Source organism: Hypanus sabinus, chromosome 29 (assembly GCF_030144855.1).
Source record: "Hypanus sabinus isolate sHypSab1 chromosome 29, sHypSab1.hap1, whole genome shotgun sequence".
Lineage (NCBI taxonomy): Eukaryota > Metazoa > Chordata > Chondrichthyes > Myliobatiformes > Dasyatidae > Hypanus > Hypanus sabinus.
In genome coordinates, this window is record NC_082734.1 from 37,999,210 (window position 1) to 38,021,876 (window position 22,667).

The following is a 22,667-nucleotide window of genomic DNA, read 5'->3' on the forward strand; positions in this document are numbered from 1 at the left end:
AGAGAGACCCCGATGATCTTCTCAGCTGACCTGACTATCCGCTGCAGAGTCTTGCGATCCGAGATGGTGCAATTCCCAAACCAGTGATGCAGCTGCTCAGGATGCTCTCGATACATCCACTGTAGAATGTGGTGAGAATGGAGGGTGGGAGATGGACTTTTCTCAGCCTTCGCAGAAAGTAGAAATGCTGCTGGGCTTTCTTGGCTATGGAGTTGGTGTTGAGGGACCAGGTGAAATATACCACCAGGAGAACACCAAGAAATTTGGTGCTCTTATGATCTCAACAGAGGAGCCGTCAATATTCAGCGGAGAGTGGTCACTCCGTGCTCTCCTTAAGTCAACAACCATCTCTTTTGTTCACATTCAGAGACAGGTTGTTGGTTCTGCACCAGTCTGTTAGCCGTTGCACCTCCTCTGTCTATGCTGACTCAACGTTCTTGCTGATGGTCGTGTAATCAGTGAACTTGATGATGTGATTTGAGCTCTGTTTTGCTGCACAGTCGTGGGTCAGCAGAGTGAACAACAGTGGACTGAGCACACAGCCCTGGTGGGCCCCCGTGCTCAGTGTGATGGTGTTGGAGATGCTGCTCCCGATCCAGACTGACCGAGGTCCATTTGCAGAGGGAGGTGTTCAGGCCCGGCAGTTTCAGCTTTGCAATCAGGTGTTGAGGACTGATTGTGTTGAATGCTAACTTAAGTCTGTGAACAGCATTTGAATGTACATGTCATTTTTGTCCAGGTGGGTTAGGGCCAGGTGGAGGGTGGTGGCAATGGCGTCATCTGTTGAGCAGTTGGGACGATATGCAAACTGCAAGGGGTCCAGTGAGGGGGGTAGCAGGGTCTTGATGTGCCTCATGACAAGCCTCTCAAAACACTTCGTAATGAGTGCAGCGGGATGGTAGTCATTGAGGCAGGACACTGAAGACATCTTCGGCACGGGGACGATGGTGGTGGCCTTGAAGCATGTTGGAATGGTGGTGCTGCTCAGGAAGATGTTGAAGATGTCAGTGAGAACATTTGCCAGCTGGTCTGCACACCCCTGAGCACTCTACCAGGAATATTGTCTGGTCCAGCAGCCTACTGTGGGTTGACTCTGCATAGAGTTTTCCTCACATCGGCCACAGTGAGACACAGCACCTGGTCATTGGGAGGAGGAGTTCTCCCAATTGTCTTCCTCGTCATATCACGTCATTTTCCGTCTCAAAACGAGCATAGAAGTTGTTCAACACATCTGGGAGGGAGGCATCACCAGCACAGGCTGTTGTCCTGTATTTGATGTCCTGAATGCCCTTCCAATGCACTGCGTGTCGCCACTGTCCTGGAAGTGGCTGTGGATTTGCTTTGTCTCTCTGATGGCCCGGGACAGTTTGACCCTTGCTATTGAGAGTTGGCCCTCACTGACAATAGACAATAGGTGCAGGAGTAGGCCATTCGGCCCTTTGAGCCAGCACCGCCATTCAATGTGATCATGGCTGATCATCCACAATCAGTACCCTGTTCCTGCCTTCTCCCCATATCCCTTGACTCTGCTATCTTTAACCATATAACAATTACAGCACGGAAACAGACTATCTCGGCCCTTCTAGTCCATTCCGAAGAGCTCTCTAACTCTTTCTTGAAAGCATCCAGAGAATTGGCCTCCACTGCCTTCTGTGGCACAGCATTCCATAGATCCACAACTCTCTGGGTGAAAAAGTTTTTCCTGAACTCCGTTCTAAATGGCCTACCCCTTAGTTTGAAACTGTGGCCTCTAACTCTGGACTCCCACAACATCGGGAACGTGTTTCCTGCCTCCAGTGTGTCCAATCCCTTAATAATCTTATATGTTTCAATTAGATCCCCTCTCATCCTTCTAAATTCCAGTGTATTGAGATTCGCATGGTTGAAATCTCCAGCGACAACAAGTGGATGTGGACAGATATTTCCTGTGGTGGGAGAGTCTAGACCAGAGAACACAGCCTCAGAATAGAGGGTCGTCCTTTTAGAATGGAGATGAGGAAGAATTTTTTTAGCTGGAGAGTGGTGAATCTGTGAAATTCGTTGCCACTAGCAGCTGTGAAGGCCTTATGTATATTTAAGGCAGAGGTTGATACGGGGAGAAGGCAGGAGATTGGGGTTGAGAGAAAAATTGGATCAGCCATGATGAAATGGTGGAGCAGACTTGATGGGCTGTGCTGTACTTCTCTATGACTCCATAAATAAGTAGTGCAAAAATACTAGTGAGCTCATGTTCATAGGTTCAGTGTTAATTCAGAATTCGGATGGCAAAGGGGAAGAGGCTGTTCCTGAATCATTGAGTGTGTGCGTTCAGGCTTCTGTACCTCCTTCCTGATGGTAACAAAATGAAAAGAGGACATATCCTGGGTGATGGGAGTCCTTAAGGATGGATGCCATATTTTTGAAGCATCACTCCTTGAAGATGTCCGCAATGCTAGGGAGGCTAGTGCCCATGACATAGCTGAGTGAGTTTACAACTTTCTGTAGCTTCTGTCAATCCTGTGCAGTAGCCCCCCCCCCCCCATGGTGATGCTTTCCACAGCACATCTGCAGAAATTTTCAAATGTCTTTGCTGACAAACAAAACTTCTCAAACTCCTCATGAAATATATATTAGTATTGGTCTTGGATCACTCAAGGTCATGTAAAGAGCCAATGAGATCGCATCTGCTGTAGATCTCTTGTGACAAAGGGCAAGTAAGTTGCAGTGGGTCCTGGTCCTTGCTGAGACGGGAATTAATTCTAGCCATTACCAACCTCTCAAATCATTTCATCACTGTAGATGTGAGTGCTACTGGAGGATAATCATTAAGGCAGTTTATCCTGCTCTTCTTGGGCATCGGTATGATTATTATCCTTTTGAAGCATAGAACTATAGAACATTACAGCACAGAAACAGGCCACTTGGCCCTTCTTGGCTGTGCTGAACCATTTTTCTGCCTAGTCCCACTGACCTGCACCTGGCCCATATCTCTCCATACACCTCTCATCCATGTACCTGTCCCAAGTTTTTCTTAAATGTTTTAAGTGAGCCCGCATTTACCACTTCATCTGGCAGCTCATTCCACATTCTACGCTGTCTGTGTGAAGAAGCACCCCTAGTGTTCCCTTTAAACTTTTCCCCCTTCACCCTTAACCCTTGTCCTCTTTTTTTTTCTCCCCTAGCCTCAGTGGAAAAAGCTTTGCATTAACTCTATCTATACCCATCATAATTTTATATACCTCGATCAATTCACCCCTCATTCTTAAACAAAGGAGCAACATGAGCTATCCTCCAATCCTCCTGCACCTCACCCGTAGATACCGACATTTTAAATATATTTGCCAGGGCCCCTGCAATTTCAAAACTAGTCTCCTTCAAGGTCCAAGGGAATACCATGTCAGGTCCTGGGGATTTATCTACTCTGATTTTGCTCAAGATAGCAAGCACCTCCTCCTCTTCAATCTGTCTAGGTTCCATGACCTCACTACTTGTTTGCCTTATTTCCATTGACTCCATGCCAGTTTCCTTAGTAAATGCAGACAAAAAAAACCCATTTAAGATCTCACCCATTTCTTTTGGTTCCATACATAGCCGACCACTCTGATCTTCAAGAGGACCAATTTTATCCCTTACTATATCCTTCTGTTTTTAATATACCTGTAGAAACTCTTTGGATTATCCTTCACCTTGACTGCCAAAGCTACCTCATGTCTTTTAGCCCTCCTGATTTCTTTAAGTATTTTTTTGCACTTTTTATACTCCTCAAGTACCTTATTTGCTCCCTGTTTCCTATATATGTAATACATCTCTCGCTCTCTTCTTTATCAGAGTTCCAATATTCCTAGAGAACCAAAGTTCCTTATCCTTATTCACTTTTGGCCCTTCTTGGCTGTGCCGAACCATTTTTCTGCCTAGTCCCACTGACCTGCACCTGGCCCATATCCCTTCAAACCCCTCTCATCCATTTACCTGTCCAAGTTTTTCTTAAATGTCAAAAGTGAGCGCGCATTCACCACTTCATCTGGCAGCTCATTCCACACTCCCACCACTCTCTGCGTGAAGAAGCCCCCCCCCCCATGTTCCCTTTAAACTTTTCCCACTTCACCCTTAACCCATGACCTTTTTTTTTTGTCCCCTGCTCTCAGTGGAAAAAGCCTGCTTGCATTCACTCTATCTATACCCATCATAATTTTATACACCTCTATCAAATCACCCCCAATTCTTCTATGTTCCAGGGAATGAAGTCCTAACCTATTCAACCTTTCTCTGTAACTCAGTTTCTCAAGTCCTGGCAACATCCTTGTAAACCTTCTCTGCACTCTTTCAACCTTATTAATATCCTTACTGTAATTAGGTGACCAAAACTGTACACAATACTCCAAATTCGGTCTCACCAATGTCTTATACAACCTCACCATTACATTCCAACTCTTATAAAGGCCAATGTACCAAAAGCTCTCTTTACAACCTTATCTACTTGTGACACCACTTTTAGGGAATTATGTATCTGAACTCCCAGTTCCCTCTGTTCTATTGCACTCATCAGTGTCCTACCATTTACCTTGTATGTTCTACCTTGGTTTGACCTTCCGAAGTGCAATACCTCACACTTGTCCGCATTTAACTCCATCTGCCATTTTTCAGCCCATTCCTCTAACTGGTCCAAATCCCTCTGCAAGCTTTGAAAACCTTCCTCACTGTCCACTACACCTCCAATCTTTGTATCATCAGCAAATTTACTGATCCAATTTGCCACATTATCATCCAGATCATTGATAAGATAACAAATAATAATGGACCCAGCCTGATCCCTGTGGCACACCACTAGTCACAGGCCTCCACTCAGAGTAGCAATCCTCCACTACCACTCTCTGGCTTCTTCCATTGAGCTGAAGTTTAAACCAATTTACTACCTCTCCATGTATACCTAGCGACTGAATCTTCCTAACTAACCTCCTATGCAGGACCTTGTCAAAGGCCTTTCTGAAGTCCATGTATACAACATCCACTGCCTTCCCTTCATCCACTTTCCTGGTAACTTCCTCGAAAAACTCTAATAGATTGGTTAAACATGACCTACCACGCACAAAGCCATGCTGACATTTTCTAATAAATCCCTGTCTATCCAAATATTTGTAGATCCTATCTCTTAGTATTCGTTCCAATAATTTACCTACTACTGATGTCAAACTTACCAGCCTATAATTTCCCGGCTTACTTTTTGAGCCTTTTTTAAACAATGGAACTACATGAGCTATCCTCCAATTCTCCGGCCCCTGACCCGTGGATATTGACATTTTAAATATTTCTGCCAGGGCCCCAATTTCAACACTAGTCTCCTTCAAGGTCCGGGGGAATACTCTGTCAGGGCCTGGAGATTTATCTACTCTGATTTGCCTCAAGACAGCAAGCACCTCCTCTTTAATCTGTATAAGTTCCATGACCTCCCTACTTGTTTGCCTTGTTTCCATAGACTCCATCCAATTTCCTTAGTAAATATAGATGCGAAAAACCCACTTAATAGCTCTCCCATTTCTTTTGGTTCCATACATAGCTGACCACTCTGATCTTCAAGAGGACCAATTTTATCCCTTACTATCCTTTTGCTCTTAACATACCTGTAGAAGCTCTTAGGATTATCCTTCACCTTGACTGCCAAAGCAACCTCATGTCTTTTAGCCCTCCTGATTTCTTTCTTAAATATTTTCTTACTCTTTTTATACTCCTGTACCATCTCATTTCCTCCCTGTTGCCTATACATGTTATACATTTCTCTCTTCTTTATCAACGTTCCAATATCTCTCGCGAATCAAGGTTCCTTATTTTTATTCATTTTGCCTTTAATCCTGACAGGAACATACAGACTCTGCACTCTCAAAATTTCTCCTTTGAAGGCCTCCCACCTATCAATCACATCCTTGCCAGAGAATAACCTGTCCCAATCTACGCTTTTTAGATCCTTTCTCATTTCTTCAAATTTGGCCTTTTTCCAGTTTAGAACTTCAACGCAAGGACCCGATCTATCTTTATCCATGATCATTGAAACTAATGACGTTACGATCACTAGAACCAAAGTGTTCCCGTACACACACTTCCATCACCTGCTCTAACTGATTTTCTAATAGGAGATCTAATATTGCATCCTCCCTAGTTAGTACATCTATATATTGATTTAGAAAACTTTCCTGAACACATTTCACAAACTCTAACCCATCTAGACCTTTAACAGTATGGGAGTCACAATCAGTGTGTGGAAAATTAAAATCCCCTACAATCACAACTTTCTGTCTCCTGCAGTTGTCTGCTATCTCTCTGCAGATTTGCTCCTCCAATTCTTGCTGACTATTGGGTGGTCTATAAAACAACCCTATTAATGTGGTCATACCTTTCCTTTTTCTCAGCTCCACCCATATGGCCTCAGTAGACAAACCCTCTAATCTGTCCTGCCAAAGCACTGCTGTAATATATTCCCTGACTATCAAAGCCACCCCCCCCCCCCCACTTCATCCCTCTACCTCTATCACGTCTGAAACATCGGAACCCTGGAACATTGAGCTGCCAGTCCTGACCCTCCTGTAGCCAAGTTTCAGTTAATGGCTGTGATATCATAATTCCATGTGTCAATCCAGTCCCTCAGCTCTTCTGCCTTTCCCACAATACTCCTCACATTGAAATGTACACACCTCAGAAGAGTATTACCACCACATACAACCTTACTATTTGTGACTTTGCATGAACTACTAACATCATTTATTTTTAAACCCCGTTCCACTATCTACACTGGCACTCTGGTTCCCATCCCCCTGCAAATCTAGTTTAAACCCTCCCCAATAATACTAGCAAACCTCCCTGCAAGTATATTGGTCCCCCTGTAGTTCAGGTGTAACCCGTTTCTCTTGTACAAGTCCCACCTGCCCCAGAAGAGGTCCCAATGATCTAGAAATCTCAAACCCTGCCCCCTACACCAGTTTCTCAGCCACATGTTCATCTGCCAGAGCATCCTACTCTTACCCTCACTGGCACGTGGCAGAGGCAGCAATCCGGAGATTACTACCCTCGAGGTCGTGTTTTTCAACTTCCTACCAAGCTCTCAGTACTCACTCTTCAGGACCTCCTGATTCTTTCTACCTATGTCATTGGTACCGATGTGCACCACGACATCTGGCTGATCACCCTCCCATTTCAGAATGCTGTGCACACGATCAGAGACATCCCTGACCTTGGCACCCAGGAGGCAACAAACCATCCGAAAGTCTCTGTCACAACCACAGAATCTCCTGTCTGTACCCCTGACTATGGAGTCCCCTATCACTACCGCTCTCCTCTTTTTCCTCCCTCCCTTCTGCACTGCAGAACTGACCCTGGCACCCAGGAGGCAACAAACCATCCGAAAGTCTCTGTCACGACCACAGAATCTCCTGTCTGTACCCCTGACTATGGAGTCCCCTATCACTACCTCTCTCCTCTTTTTCCTCCCTCCCTTCTGCACTGCAGAACCAGACTCAGTGCCAGAGATCCGGCTGCCGCAGCTTGTCCCAGGTAAGCCATCCCCCCTCAACAGTATCCAAATCAGTATACCTGTTCTGGAGGGGAATGGCCACAGGGAAACCCTGCACTACCTGCCCTTTCCCCTTCCCTTGCCTGATGGTAACCCAATTACCTATGCCCTGTTCCTTAGGTGTAACTACCTCCCGGAAGCTACTATCTATAAACTGCTCAGTCTCCCAAATGATCAGGATGGTCATCCAGCTCCAGCTCCCATTCCCTAACGTGGTCTGTTAGGAGCTGCAGCTGGATGAACTTCTTGCAGGTATTGTTGTCAGTGACACCGGAGGTCTCCCTGACTTCCCACATCCTGCAAGAGGAGCATTCCAGCATCCTGCCTGGCATATTCTGTAGTCTGAACAAAAAAAGAAGAAAACAGAAACTTACTGGACCTACCCTCACCTCTGCCTGTTTCTCGCCGAAGCCTGATTGAATCAAAGCCGTCCCACTCTGACTCAGTTCACTCCAATGATGGCCACTGTATATGGCGGTCTTTCTTTTAAACCTTGGCGCGCTATGTCATGCACCTGCGCAGTAGAGCCTCTTTTCCCCGATCAGTTAAAGAAAAAGAAATATCTTTGAACACACCTGCCATTTGGTTGGTACAGGTTTTCAGAGCCCTACCAGGTACTCCATTGGGATCTCTGTCCTTGTGAGGGTTTAACCTCCTGAAAGATAGTCTGATGTCAGCCTCTGTGGAGATTTTTGGGTATAGTGACAATCCTAGCACTTTCCCCAACAGTCTGTAGAATGTGATTGGAAGCGCAAGTGTTGGGAATAGAAGCAGATGGACTTATCTGTCAGACACTGCCAAGCACCAGATATCTAAATCCAAGATTTAGGAATTCGGAACAAAAATATACTTCGGAGTTCATTTCAGATGAACACTGTACCTTCCAGTCAAGGAAAATGTTAGTGCTGGATGGAAAAACAGAACAAAATTCTTCCATAACATTTAGTTCTTGAGAAAATTACCTTGTTTTAACTCTTTCTCTGGGGCTTTCTACCCATTAAAAGTGTTTTGTCCCATTGTCTCTGCATACATATTGATATAGGCACCTTTCTCTTGGGTAAGAAGTGACCTATAGCTTTCACATCACAAAAGATCACTCCAGATCAAAATATGACTGTGCTGCCCTCCATGTTGTGATGTTAGCATTCATTTTGAAAGGACTAGAATATAAAAGCTGAGGCTCTATAAAGCAGTGGTGACGCCTCACGAAGTATTGTGAGCAGTTTTGGATCTTTACAAAGGAAGTGCTGACATTAGAGAGGATTCAAAGAAGGTTCATGAAAATGATTGTGGGATTGAATGATTTGTCATATGAAGAGAGTTTGATGGCCTGTACTTACTGGAATTCAGAAGAATGAGAATGGATCTCATTGAAATTGATCTAATGTTGAATGGCCTTGATAGAGTGCATGTGTAGAGGGTATTTTCTATGGTGGGAGAGACGACGACCAGAAGACATAGCCTCAGAATAACGAGGTGTCTATTGGAGATATGGAGATGAGGAGGAATTTCTTTAGCCAGACAGTGGTGAATATATGGAATTTGTTGCCACAGGCAGCTGTGGAAGCCAAGTCAAGGGGCAGAGATTGTTGATTCTTCACTAGTCAGAGCATGAAAGGATATGGAGAGAAGGCAGGAGACTGGGGCTGAGAGGGAAATGGATCAGTCATGATGAAATAGCAGAGTAAGCTCAGTGGGCCAAATGGCTTAATTCTGCTTCCATATGGTCTTATCTTCATTGGCATTACTATTGATGAGTTCACCAATGTCAATCACCTTGGGCGGTGGGAGAGAGGGTCAGAGTAATTAGAAAGTTTCCAGGATCAGTTATGTAATATCATGTGCTCTTTCTAGCGCTGTGGGATATGACCAGAACTTGAAATAACACGTGGAGAGAGAGAAACTGAGCCACATCACAGATTGAAGCCAGGCAGAAATAGCCCATTCTGATACAGTGAGTCCAAATTCCTGATCCATGTTCAGTTTGAAGATCAGGAGTTGATTCTTCAACTTCTGTTGAACCTCGCTGTAACAGTCATCACTATAGAAACTAAAATGATCTCATCTGAAGTGCTGTCCTTCACCCAATGGTATCTTTAGTAAATCCTTTTACAGGTGCAAAGCAGCAAAGAATTTGTGTACAGGAATCTCAAACACAGCAATACATCAGTTTTAATGTCTCTGTCCAGGTATTTAGGGAGGGACCAGATATTTCCTTTGTAACACCGATATTTCTGTTGTTGATCCTAGGAGATGAAGAAGTGTCTCAACCCAGCTGGAAATGTGCTTTGTGTTTGAAATGAAGATTTCGGTTTGAACTCAGTGAGTCCACTGGAACCGGGGTGCTGAGAACACACCAGCACTTGTTGATCTGTTCTGTCTGTGAGAAGTGATTCATTTTGTCATCCAAGCTGATTGTACATCAGAAAATTTACAGCAGTGAGAGGCTGTTAACTTGATCCATCTGTAGGAAGAAATTCACTCAGAGCTGACAGGCAGATACACCAGAGAGTTCACAAGGGACAGAGATTCTGTGTGTGGGAAGAGATTCACTCAATAATATGATCTGCTGACGTATTTGCGAGCTCTCACTGAAAAGAGGCTGTTCATCTGTTCATCAGTCATCCCATCCACAGACACAGTACACGGAAGAGAGAGGCTGTTCACCAGCTGGATCTGAGGAATTTAGTCAGTCATCCCACCGACAAACATACCAGTTATTTCATACTGGGGAGATGCTGTTTACCTGCTCTGACTGTGGGAAGGAATTCAATCGATCATCCGACCTACTGGCACACCAGTCAGTTCACACTGGGGAAAGGCCGTTCACCTGTTTAGACTGTGGGAAGGGATACACACAGTCATCTCAATTAAAGGTACATCAGCGAGTTCACACTGGGGACAGGCCGTTTACCTGCGTAGACTGTGGGAAGAGATTCACTCGATCAACAGATGTACTGGTACACCAGCGAGTTCACACTGGAGAGAGGCCGTTCATCTGCTCCGACTGTGGGAAGAGGTTCACTCAGTCATCCCAACTGAAGGTACATCAACGAGTTCATTCTGGAGAGAAACCATTCACCTGCTCAGACTGTGGGAAAGGATTCACTCAATTATCGCACTTACTGGTACACCAGTCAGTTCATACTGGGGAGAAACCATTCACCTGCTCACATTGTGGAAAAGGATTCACTCGATCATCTCACCTACAGGCACACCAGTCGATTCATACTGGGGAGAGGCCATTCACCTGCTCTGACTGTGGCAAGGGATTCACTCAATCATCTGACCTACAGGCACACCAGTCAGTTCACACTGGGGAGTGGCCATACACCTGTTCATACTGTGGGAAGGGATTCACTAAGCCATCTAAACTGAAAGTACATCAGCAAGTTCACACTGGAGAGAGGCCATTCATCTGCTCAGTCTGTGGGAAGGGATTCACTCAGTCATCTTCCCTACTGGCACACCAGCGGGTTCACACTGGGGAGAGGCCGTTCATCTGCTCGAACTGTGGGAAGGGATTCACACAGTCATCTTCCCTACTGGCACATCAGCGAGTTCACACTGGGAAGAGGCCATTTACCTGCTGAGGATGTAGGTGGGGATTCACTCAGTCATCTTAACTGAAGCTAAATTGGTGAGTTCGCACAAGAGAGATGCCATTCATCTGCTCAGACTGTGAGAAGGAATTCAAAGGTTCATTTCATTATCACTGTATGTATCCAGTATACAACTCCTGAGATTCATCTTTCCAACAAGACAAAAGAAAAACAATGGAAATCGTTGAAAGAGAAACATTGCCCCCACCCCCACACAAAAATTCCCAGCCCCTCCCTCACACAAAAACTAACAGATTGCCCATACTAAAAAATGGACGCTAGAATGTTAAACTCCCAATCCCCTGCCTCTGCATGGAAGGTTGAAATAAAGGCTAACCACGTGAAAAGACAGGTTCCAGCTTTACAGGATTTGTTTTTCCAGGTGGAGTCAAGGAAGTTGTTGCCCAAGTTCATTGGACCCTTCAGGGTACTCAAGAAAGTGAACCGTGGCTTACACCTTGCAGCTCCCTAAGACCCTCAAGATCAATCCCACATTTCACATTTCCACATTAAAACCTGTAAACACTAATCCTTTAGCCCCACTACCGTCAGTCCTGCCGCCACCCAGGTTTGTCGATGAAGAACGGTTCCTCACTGTAAAAAGAGGTCTGGATTGACGAACTATTTGGGGTGTTCAGCAGCTCCTTATGGACTGGGACCAGAGGAATGGTGTTCCTGAGAGAGACAGCTTGGATCCAGCTGTCATCGATGACCATCAGCATCATCTCTTTGAGTAGCCAAGGCGGCCAGGAGTCAGCCGTAGGGGAGGGGGTCCTGTAACAACACGCACCCGGCTGTGCCAGCCTGCAGGGTTTAGCTGCTCTGACTCTCAGAATATGCATAGCTGGTCCACGCTGCTAATTGGTGGCCATATTTTAGAAACAGAAAACCTACAGCACAATACAGGCCTTTTGGCCCACAAGCTGTGCCGAACATGTATTTACTTTAGAAATTACCTAGGGTTACCCAGAGTCCTCTATTTTTCTAAGCTCCATGTACCTAGGTTTTGGTGCCAGGGTTTTCATATTTGAAGCATGAAGACATTGAGCATAATGTTCGTCCAGGCGACCCATAACAGCAGTCTTGACCTTTAAACACTCTGGTTCCCGGGCATTGGCCATCCAAATCCTGAGCATATTTACATGTAGACTATGCAGGCCTGTTGGATTGTCACATGCTATTGGTAGCTGTTGATGTGCATTCTAAGTAAATCAAGGCCAAAGCGGTGAAGACATTGACCAGCCAGATGATGATAAACATTTCACGCACACTATTTTCTGTGCATGGAATCCCCAGTTCTGTGATAATGGTCCCATGTTTCCAAGTGAGGAACTCAAAGTATTTTTTTCAAGACAGTGGAGTTCGATTGCAACATCCGCCCCTTATCAGCATTATCAAATGGTATGGCTGTTCAGATTGTGAAGCAAGGAGTACAAAGGTTTAAAGGGGATCAACTGGTTTTTGTTCACGTACCGAATAATCCCTCAAACTACCACAGCTTTCTCTCCTTCTGAGCTAATGATGAGCCGCAGGTTGCATTCCCAATTAAATTTGTTGCACCCAGAGGTGGGAGACAGAGTAAGAGACAGACAAAAGACAATGAAAGTACAGGACAATTCAAATAGGGAACATCAGTGGGAGATCCTGTTTATCTTGACCTGAACCCTGAGAGCTGAAGGTGGATGAACAGAGAAGTTGTGGTGAAAGAGGGTCAACAAGTTACTTCAACACTTCAGGATGGTAGTGTGTGCTGTCAACGTCTAAATCACCTCAGGAGATGACCAAGTGAATCCCTCATTTTGGGATGAGCTAGTCAACAAGATAGGTTAGCATTGCAACCAATCGAAGCAGAATCCCCAGTTAAAAGCACTAATTCTGAACCAATACTCAATCCTGGGGCTTCTGGATTGTGTTGATCAGAATGGACCAGAAAACTGATGGAATATTATCAATCAGGTTTCATCTGAAAAACTAACAGGTGGAGAGATGTCCAATCCATCCAGTCTGGTCTGTCATTTGACATAACAGGATCAGTCGACGTTGCAGGCTTGTCCATCTATCAATTGATGTTTGACTTACTAATTCTGTGCGTGTGCGCATGCTCATTGTTTCTTAGTGACTGAGTCAAGCAGACCTACTTAGCTGCACTGGACATGAGAAACGTTCTGTTCCAGCCTCCAGGTTGTTCCTTACTTGTAACAGTATTAAGCAGAACATTTATAGAGGGCATCATACCTATTGTCAATCAACTGGATGAGTGAGTGAGGAATTCTTGTTAAGACACACAGTCAGTCAAACTGTCCAGTCTGGCCTGTCAAGTAGGTGAATAGCACTTTGAGACCAACGGTAGATTACAGGATCACTGAGTGGTGTTTCGACAAGTTAACCCCTCTGGTGGCAGATTCATCAATAATCTTCAACTCCTCAACCCACCACACATGTTATCGATATGGCCAATGATTTCTGGTTGGTACCACTGGTGCCTGAATGTCAGTCATAGTTGGCTTTTATAGTCATGGGTCAACCATAGGGATCTCACAATAGTCATACTGTCTACCATGGCCTTGAGGCAATATCTAAGGGGCTTTCCAAGCACTGACTCAACTATCATACAACATGTGGATGATATCCTCATTCATGAGGCCACAGGTCAGCATGAATGTGATGTACTGTATCTACTCAATTTACCTGGCCTTCAAGGGACACAAAGCAAGTGTGGACAAGGCACATTTGCAACAAGAAGTGACTTACTTTGAACAGAAAATTTCCCAAAGCAGATGAGAAGTCACTGAGGATCATGCAAAGACCGTTATATTAGCAAAACCACTTGCAATACATCACTCCAGCAACTTTGATCATTTCTGCATTTATACAACTACAAAAGAGCGTGGGTTGATTCAGATGCTGAACTTAGCCAACCCCTCACTAGTCTGCTCAAAGGTAACAAGCAATCTGACAAGTGGGGATTAGAGCAGAAGCTTTCTGTCAAAGGTGTAATTCATAAGAGAGAGGCCTTTAAAAGTGAAATTTTGAGAGTACAAAGCTTGTATCTGTCTGGCTGATAACCACATCTGCACCAGATTTTCCAAAGGTATTGAAACCCCTTTTAAGAAAAAACAGAGCATTGTAGGTATAGACAGTCAAAACAAATGAGTTACTTATGGAGTATAAGAAATACAAGAGAACACTTCAGAAAGAAATCAGGAGGGCTTAAAAAATTAAGGCATGAGGTTGCCATAGCAGAAAGGGTGATGGAGAATCCTAAGAGATACATTCTGTAGATATGTTAAGAGCAAAAGGATTGCAAGGGACAAAGTTAGTTCTCCGGAAGATCAGAATTGTAATATATCCATGGAACCAAATGAGATGGGGGAGATTTTAAATGGATTTTAAAATTTTAATACATCTGTATGTATTCAGATGGATACAGAGTCCGTAGAAGTGAGGCAAAGTGGCATCGAGGTCATGGACCCTATGAAGATTACAAAGGAGGAGGTATTTGCTTTCTTGAAGCAAATTAGGGTGGATAGTTCACCAGGGCATGTAAAAGTATTCCCCAGGACCCTGTGGAAGGCAAGTGCAGAAATTGCAGGGGTCCTAGCAGAGATAATTAAATCATCTTTACTGTCAAGTGTGGACGATAGCTAATGTTGTTCCGCTGTTTAATAAAGGCTCTAAAAATAAACCAGGAAATTATAGGCCAGTGAGCCCGGCATTAATAGTAGGAAAGATTGGAAGATATTCTAGGGATCCAATCTTTGAGTATTGGCATAGATAGGGACTAATTTCAGAGCTTTAAAAATCTGTGCTTCATAGTCATATTTTCAGAGCTTGACAAAAAAGTTCAGAATTCATTAGCAACGTCAAATAAAAATAAGGCAGCGGCAAGCGAAGCTGCCATTATTGGAGTGCAGCAACGATACAGTGGAGAAATTTGGCTTTGGCTCAGTAGGCATGGGCGACATAACTATCTGGTCAGCTTTTTCTTGTTCATTCTTCATCTGTAAGTGTATCGTTAGGGCAGTAAGACTGGCTCCAGGGGCTGGATGATGTTCTTTGCGTGAGATGTGGGAATTCTCAGAGATCTGCAACCTTCCAAATAACCACATCTGCATCAGGTGGACCAAGCTGCAGTTCCTCAGAGAATGCATTAAAGAACTGGAGCTGCACCTCAATGACCTTGGGTCATACAGGAGTCTGCAGCGGTGATATATAGGAGCTACAGTGAGGAAGCCACTCCGAGGTTACAGGAGGTAGGTGAATAGGTGACTGTCAGGCAAGGGAAACAGGCAGCCCATACAGAGTGCCTCTCTTGCTCTTCTCTCAATAACTACAATAAGTACAATAGAGTATTAGATATTGTTGGGAATAACCTACCAGTGGGGAGCCGCAGTGATTCTGGTGCTGTAGCTCAGAAGGGAAGGAGGCAAAGGAGGAGTGCAGTGAAAATGGGAAATTCCATAGAGGAGTAGGTAGGAGAGTCTGTGGATGTGATAGAGGGACCCAGATGGAGTGTTGCATTCCAGGTGCCAGGGTCAGAGATGTCTCTGTGTACATGACATTCTAAAGGGGAAGGGTGAGCAGCCAGACAACATGGTACATTTTGATACTAATGGCATAGGAAGGAAAAGAGAAGAGGCCCTAAAGAGGGAACTTAGAGAACTAGATAGAAAGCTGAAAAGCAGAATCTCGGGGTAACAATCTCTGGATTGTTGTCTATGCCACACGCAATGATGACAAGGATAGGATGATTTGGCATATGAATGAGTGGCTGAAGGACTGGTGCATGGGGTAGCGTTTCTGATTTTGGATCATTTGCATCTCTTTTGGCGAAGGTTTCACCTGTACAAAAGTGATGAGTGACACCCGACCCCGAAGGGGACCAATATCCCCCCAGGCAGGTTTCCCAGAGCAGTTGGGGATGGGTTAAACAAATTCAACAGGGGGTGAGGAATTGGAGTGATCGGGCTGAAGAGGTAGTGTATAGTGAGACTGTCAGGAAGATGAAGGGGCAAAGTTGAAGAGTCATGGAATACTACAGCACAGAAACAGGCCTTTCCCCTTACCTATACCACAGCCCCCCCCAAAACCACTCCCATCCATGTACCTATCCAAACATCTCTGAAAGATTCAAATCACACGCACCATTTCTGCTGGCAACTCATTTCACACTCCACCAGCTGAGTGAAGAAGTTTCCCTGCATGTTCCCCTTAAATATTTCACCTTTCACTCTTAACGATCATGGGCTTCTGCTTAACGCATGACCTCTAGTTGTAGTCTGACCCAACCTTCGAGGAAAAAGACTGCTTGCATTTACCCAATCTATACCCCATCCACATAATTTTTTATACCTCTATAAAATATCCCCTCCTGTCTTCCAGGTTCAGGTGAAAAAATAACATCTTTATCCTCATTAGATCATACGAATATTCCACTTCTAATCTTGTTTCTGGATTTACATTTGATCAAGCTCTTAACACTGAAGCCACGTTCGCTGTCAGCACTGGAAGCTTGCGAAGTTCTAGTGATGTCAACAAGATTAGTCAGTTATCAACTTCTTTGTTTCTAAGCTTGTAGTTTAACATATCAATGAACCAGTCTTACCAGTAATTGATCCAGTCTTAACTTTCCCAGAGTGAAAATTGGAAATCACAGTATTGCTGCGCTATCTTTGAAGTAACACTTACTTTGTAGTTTGTATTAATAGCTCAGTTTTTTTCTACAGTTGTACAGCATTCTATTTCATAAATTGAAAATTGGTAGTGTTTGCAATAGTAACAGGGTGAAAAGCTTGCCATTCTCTTAACTCATCATCAGGAAATTTATTATCCAACTGCTTGCACACGCGTGGAGTGAACTGAATAATAGGTGCAGCCTCGACATCAGAACTTACAGGTGCAGGCAGCTATTTCACATTGTCACTCCAATAAAGGGTATCGTCAAGATACTAGGACCGTAACTATTACCTGGACTATTCCTCTTCCCACCCTGTCTCTTGCAAAAAGGCTATCCCCTTCTCACAATTCCTCTGTCTCCGCCGCATCTGCTCTCAGGATGAGGCTTTTCATTCCAGGACGAAGGAGATGTCTTCCTTTTTTAAACAAGGGGGCTTCCCTTCGTCCACCATCAACTCTGCTCTCAAACGCACCTCTCCCATTTCCTGCACATCTGCCCTCACCCCATCCACCTGCCACCCCACTCGGGATAGGGTTCCCCTTGTCCTCACCTACCACCCCACCAGCCTCCAGGTCCAACGTATAATTCTCCGTAACTTCCGCCACCTCCAACGGGATCCCACTACCAAACACATTTTTCCCTTCCCCCCCCCCTTTCTGCTTTTCGCAGGGATCGCTCCCTACGCGACTCCCTTGTCCACTTGTCCCCCCCCCATTCCTTCCCACCAATCTCCCTCCTACCACTTATCCTTGTAAATGGAACAAGTGCTACACCTGCCCTTACACTTCCTCCCTCACCACCATTCAGGGCCCCAGACAGTCCTTCCAGGTGAGGCAACACTTCACCTGTGAGTCGGCTGGTGTGGTATACTGCGTCCGGTGCTCCCGGTGTGGCCTTTTATATATTGGTGAGACCCGACACAGACTGGAAGACTGTTTTGCTGAACACCTACGCTCGGTCCGCCAGAAAAAGCAGGATCTCCAAGTGGCCACACATTTTAATTCCACATCCCATTCCCATTATGATACATCTATCCATGGTCTCCTGTATTGTCAAAATGAATCCAAACTCAGGTTGAAGGAACAACACCTTATATACCGGCTGGGTAGCCTCCAACCTGATGGCATGAACATTGCCTTCTCTAACTTCCGTTAATGACCCTCCTCCCCTTCTTACCCCATCCCTGACATATTTAGTTGTTTGCCTGTTCTCCATCTCCCTCTGGTGCTCCCCCCCTTCCTTTCTTTTTCCTGAGGCCTCCCGTCCCATGATCCTTTCCCTTCTCCAGCTCTGTATCACTTTTGCCAATCACCTTTCCCGCTCCGGTCTTCTATCATTTCGCATTTCCCCCTCCCCCCACTTCTTTCAAATCTCTTACTATCTCTCCTTTCGGTTAGTCCTGACGAAGGGTCTCGGCCCGAAACGTCGACAGCGCTTCTCCCTATAGATGCTGCCTGGCCTGCTGCGTTCCACCAGCATTTTGTGTGTACACTTGCTATTTTTTGCTTTTGCAAACTGCAGTGTTTCAATTGTATTCAAACAGGTTTTCTGAAAGAATTTACAGATGCCAAAACATTAATTAAGGATAGTTAATGCTAATAGTTTCAAAATTATGTTAACATTAGGGGAAAGAAAATTCCAGCTGCATTCCAGCTATCTGCACAGGAGAGTTTCAGTTACTGCGCTGCCATGCACCCATGCAGCTTAAAGGAGACAATGGTACTGTCTGCCTTCTTGATGATGTAGAATCGTAATCAGATTTCCTTCCACTGTTTCTATGACCTCAGCAAACTTGGACTTTGCACATCTCATCCCCTCCTTGTTGTCATCCAGTGAACAACTGTGCCCAAGAACCAGTTACCTGGGTACTCCAAATGTTACCTGCTCCAGTCTGAAAATGACCCACTTATTCCAGCCACACACAAAACACTGGAGGAATTTGACGGTTGAGGTAGCATCTGTGGAGAGGAATGGATAACTCATAAAATCATTGTGTTACCTTTCTTCAACGTTCTGTAGTTCTAATTCTCTGCTACTGAGACCATGTTTTTCGTCTATTTTCTCTGGGTCCATAATAATGTACTGGGTAACAAGTGACTAGTATTATTCAGACCACAAAAATACCACATTGTCAATCTGCAAAGAGAAAGCCTTATTGCCTACTCTTGAGGTTCAATGGCATTGCTGACTCTGAATCAAATGCCAGGATGCTCACAATAATCAGGAAGTTTCCAGAAGCAATCGTGTACATACTGTGGGCTTTTAGTAGGTCTGTGGGACAGGACCTGAATGTGAAGCTATACTAACGCAAAGATACAAACTAGGCTAGTCACAGCTTGATGAAGGGCAGAAATGACCCATTCTCATACGGAGAGGAAGACAGATAATTTGATGTTGTGTCTGGATGCCTGAACTGTGTCCAGTTGGCACTGAGTTGTTGTTCCTCCAAAATGTGTTCAGTCTCACTGTAATTGTGTGATGTCAGAGGTCACCATAAAGACTAAAACTATCTTAGCTGAAATTTTGTCTTTCACCCACTGACCTTCCTTTCAAGCTTTTTACAGGATAGAAAAGGCAAAGTGAAGGGGGAGATGGTTGAGAACACACACCAGTTGTAACACGTGGACATGCCCATGATCTGACCTGATAAAGGCCGTAGAGTTAATCACACAGCTGCCATTCATTGCTTCTCATTTTGGAAGGGATAACCTGGCCACTGCACCTGTAGAATCACCAGTAAGTTCACTCTGGGGAGATGCCACTCATGTGCTCCGTGTGAGATAGGATTCATTCAGTCACTTGAGCACCAGCCAATTCACTCAGTTGTCAAGTCACTTTTTTTGTCATTTCGACCATAACTGCTGGTACAGTACATAGTAAAAATGAGACAATGTTTTTTAGGACAATGGTGTTACATGACAGTACAAAAACTAGACTGAACTACGTTAAAAAAAACAACACAGAGAAAACTACACTAGTCTACAGACCTACACAGGACTGCATAAAGTGCACAAAGACAGTGCAGGCATTACAATAAATAATCATAGGGCAAGGTGTCAGTCCAGGCTTCGGCTATTGAGGAGTCTGATAGCTTGGGGGAAGAAACTGTTACATAGTCTGGTTGTGAGAGCCCGAATGCTTTGGAGCCTTTTCCCAGACGGCAGGAGGGAGAAGGGATTGTATGGGGGGGGGGTGCATGGGGTCCTTCATAATGCTGTTTACGGATGCAACGTGTTGTGTAAATGTCCGTGATGGCGGGAAGAGAGACCCCGATGATCTTCTCAGCTGACCTCACTATCCGCTGCAGGGTCTTGCGATCCGAGATGGTGCAATTTCTGAACCAGGCAGTGATGCAGCTGCTCAGGATGCTCTCAATACAACCCCCGTAGAAAGTGATGAGGATGGGTGGGGGGGGTGGGGGAGATGGACTTTCCTCAGCCTTCACTGAAAGGAGACATGCTGCTGGGCTTTCTTTGCAATGGAGCTGGTGTTGAGGGACCAGGTGAAATTCTTCGTCAGGTGAACACCAAGAAACTTGGTGCTCTTTATGATCTCTACCGAGGTGAACAGCTATACTTGGCTCAATTTGTCTCTTCCTGTTAGTATAGCTTCACACTTGCTCCAGGTGTGGGAAGAGATTCATTTAGTTAATCCACTTTGCGAGGATCCACAATATGTAGGTCGGCAAGGAAATTTACTCAGTCGTCCCACCTGCTGAAACATCAGCAACTTCACATCAGGAAGTTCAGATAAGGTTTGATGTGACTATGATAGTGGCTGAATCCAGTTGGAAATTCCTGAGGGACTTTTAATGTCAGATTCTGCAGATATTTCAGCAGCTCATCACACCCAGGGATGAGTCCTGGTCACTGAGCATTGGAGGGGTTTCTTCTGCTGATCTTAGACAAAACAGACTGGTGTTTAACACTGTGGATCTGAGACAATAAATCAGTTCTATTTCAAATCCTGTGTCTCATCTGTTTACTGTCTCTAACAGGCCAATGTACAGTTGGAGAGACCACTCAGTTCAGATGGTACCTGCTTCTATCAGTGCTTTTAAATCCATCTCTGCTGTTTACCTCACTCACCCTATAATGTTTGGTTGCAACTGGTCGCCAGTTTGTGGGTGAATAGGTTTACCTTGAATTTCCTCTGTGACAGTGCAAACTGCAGTTAAACTCTTTCTGTCCAGGTCTATTTAATATTTTGGGTCATTTTCACTGATTTCCAAGAGCCTCACACAGTTGGGCTTTTGTAGTGCAACACTCTCCTCTGAAGTATGGTGGGTAAATTCTTGATGAAACAGAGTAAGAAACAAAAGTGAGGTCAGTATAAATCAAGGTTTCAGGGCTCCTGATGTGGTGGGGGCTAGAGTTTACAGGGAATAGGAGGAGGAAATCAGACCAGGAAGATGAGTCTACAGTTGAAAGATCAGAAACATTTGGAAACTGAGTGAAAGGAAGTTTTTGAAAAATGCTGGATGAACTCAGTGACTCAGGCAGCATCTATAGAGGGGAATAAAGAGTTGACATTTCATGCCTAGACTGTATTCCTCTGCTTAGATGCTGCCTGACGAGTTCCTGCAGCAGTTGTGTGTGTGGGGGAGGGGGGCTCCAGTTTCTTTGCATTGTTTTATTTATATCTGGATTTGTGAGTTAAACTTCGGCGGCTGTGAACATGAGGTATATTTGTGGGAGCTTGCTTTTTTTAAAAACAAAATATTCATCCGCAAGGGTATCCAGAGAGCGAGGCAGAGGGAACTGCGTAAACTCCAGACAGTTGCAGCAACTCCTCCTCCTGCAGTCGAAAGGGTGGTGAAGGGCAAGCCCAGATTATCTTCCGATCAAGGGACAGGACGAGACGAGCTCACGATTCTTCTTCCAAAAGGTGCACAGGGGGAGCTCTGTGATCCACAACCTTAAAGAAGAGGACAGCTCAGTCGCGTCCTCGCAGACAAACATACTGAGGATCTGCAGGTCCTTCTATGCTGGTCTGTACGGAGAAAAGGCCACAGACTCCCGCAACTTCCTGTCGTCTATCATGCAGGTCTTAGTCGAGGCAAGCGGGAGAGTCTGGAGCAACCCCGTTCCTTTGAGTCGGGTAGGACTCCCGGAAGCGACGGCTTACCGGTCGAGTTGTATTCGGCTCTGTGGAACCGGATGGGCCCCGACCTGCTGGAAGTGTACAACGCTACGCTGCTGGCAGGCAGCATGTCAGAACCCATGAGGAAGGGCATCATCACCCTCATCTACAAGCAGAAGGGGGAAGAGGTAAGTTGGAGGCCCATCTCACTCCTGAATGTGAACTACAAGATCCTATCCAAGGCTATCGCCAACAGGATCAAGTCTGCATTGGAGCAGGTGATACACCCGGACCAAACCTGTGCTGTACCGGGCAGGAAGATCTCAGACAGCCTCGCGCTGCTGAGGAACACCATCGCCTACGTGCAGGACAGGGGGTGGACGCCTGCCTGGTCAGCTTGGACCAGGAGAAAGCCTTCGACAGGATATCGCACACGTACATGGCGGATGTACTCTCCAAAGTGGGATTTGGGGAGGGAATCCGGAATTGGATCAAACTGCTCTACACGGACATCTGTCGCGCAGTCCAGGTCAACGGGTGGGAAATAGACAGCTTTGTGGGAGCCTGCTACGTTAAAGTAGCTCAGTTTTCTACATAAAACCATTGGCTACTTTTTAGGAATGTCGCTTGTAAGTCCTCGCCTTGCTTACCCAAAAACTCTTGCGCACATTGCAGCCGATGATATAGCCATCAAATGCGCGTGTAAGAGACACAGGCATTTCCCCTGCATTGCGCATGCGCTCATTGGCAACAGATCTAATGCAGAAGA

General features: G+C 45.2%; 1 protein-coding gene across 1 annotated transcript in view; it reads left to right on the top strand.

The window, feature by feature from the left end:
• Positions 1 to 20,780, top strand: part of LOC132383240 (zinc finger protein 239-like) — a 31,030-nt gene extending 10,250 nt beyond the window's left edge. Inside the window, exon 3 of the mRNA XM_059954171.1 lies at positions 9,788 to 20,780. Coding sequence (XP_059810154.1) covers positions 10,273 to 11,130 — 858 coding nt within the window. The 5' untranslated portion in view covers positions 9,788 to 10,272 and the 3' untranslated portion in view covers positions 11,131 to 20,780. The remainder of the gene's footprint in view (positions 1 to 9,787) is intronic.
• Positions 20,781 to 22,667: the final 1,887 nt, after the last annotated feature.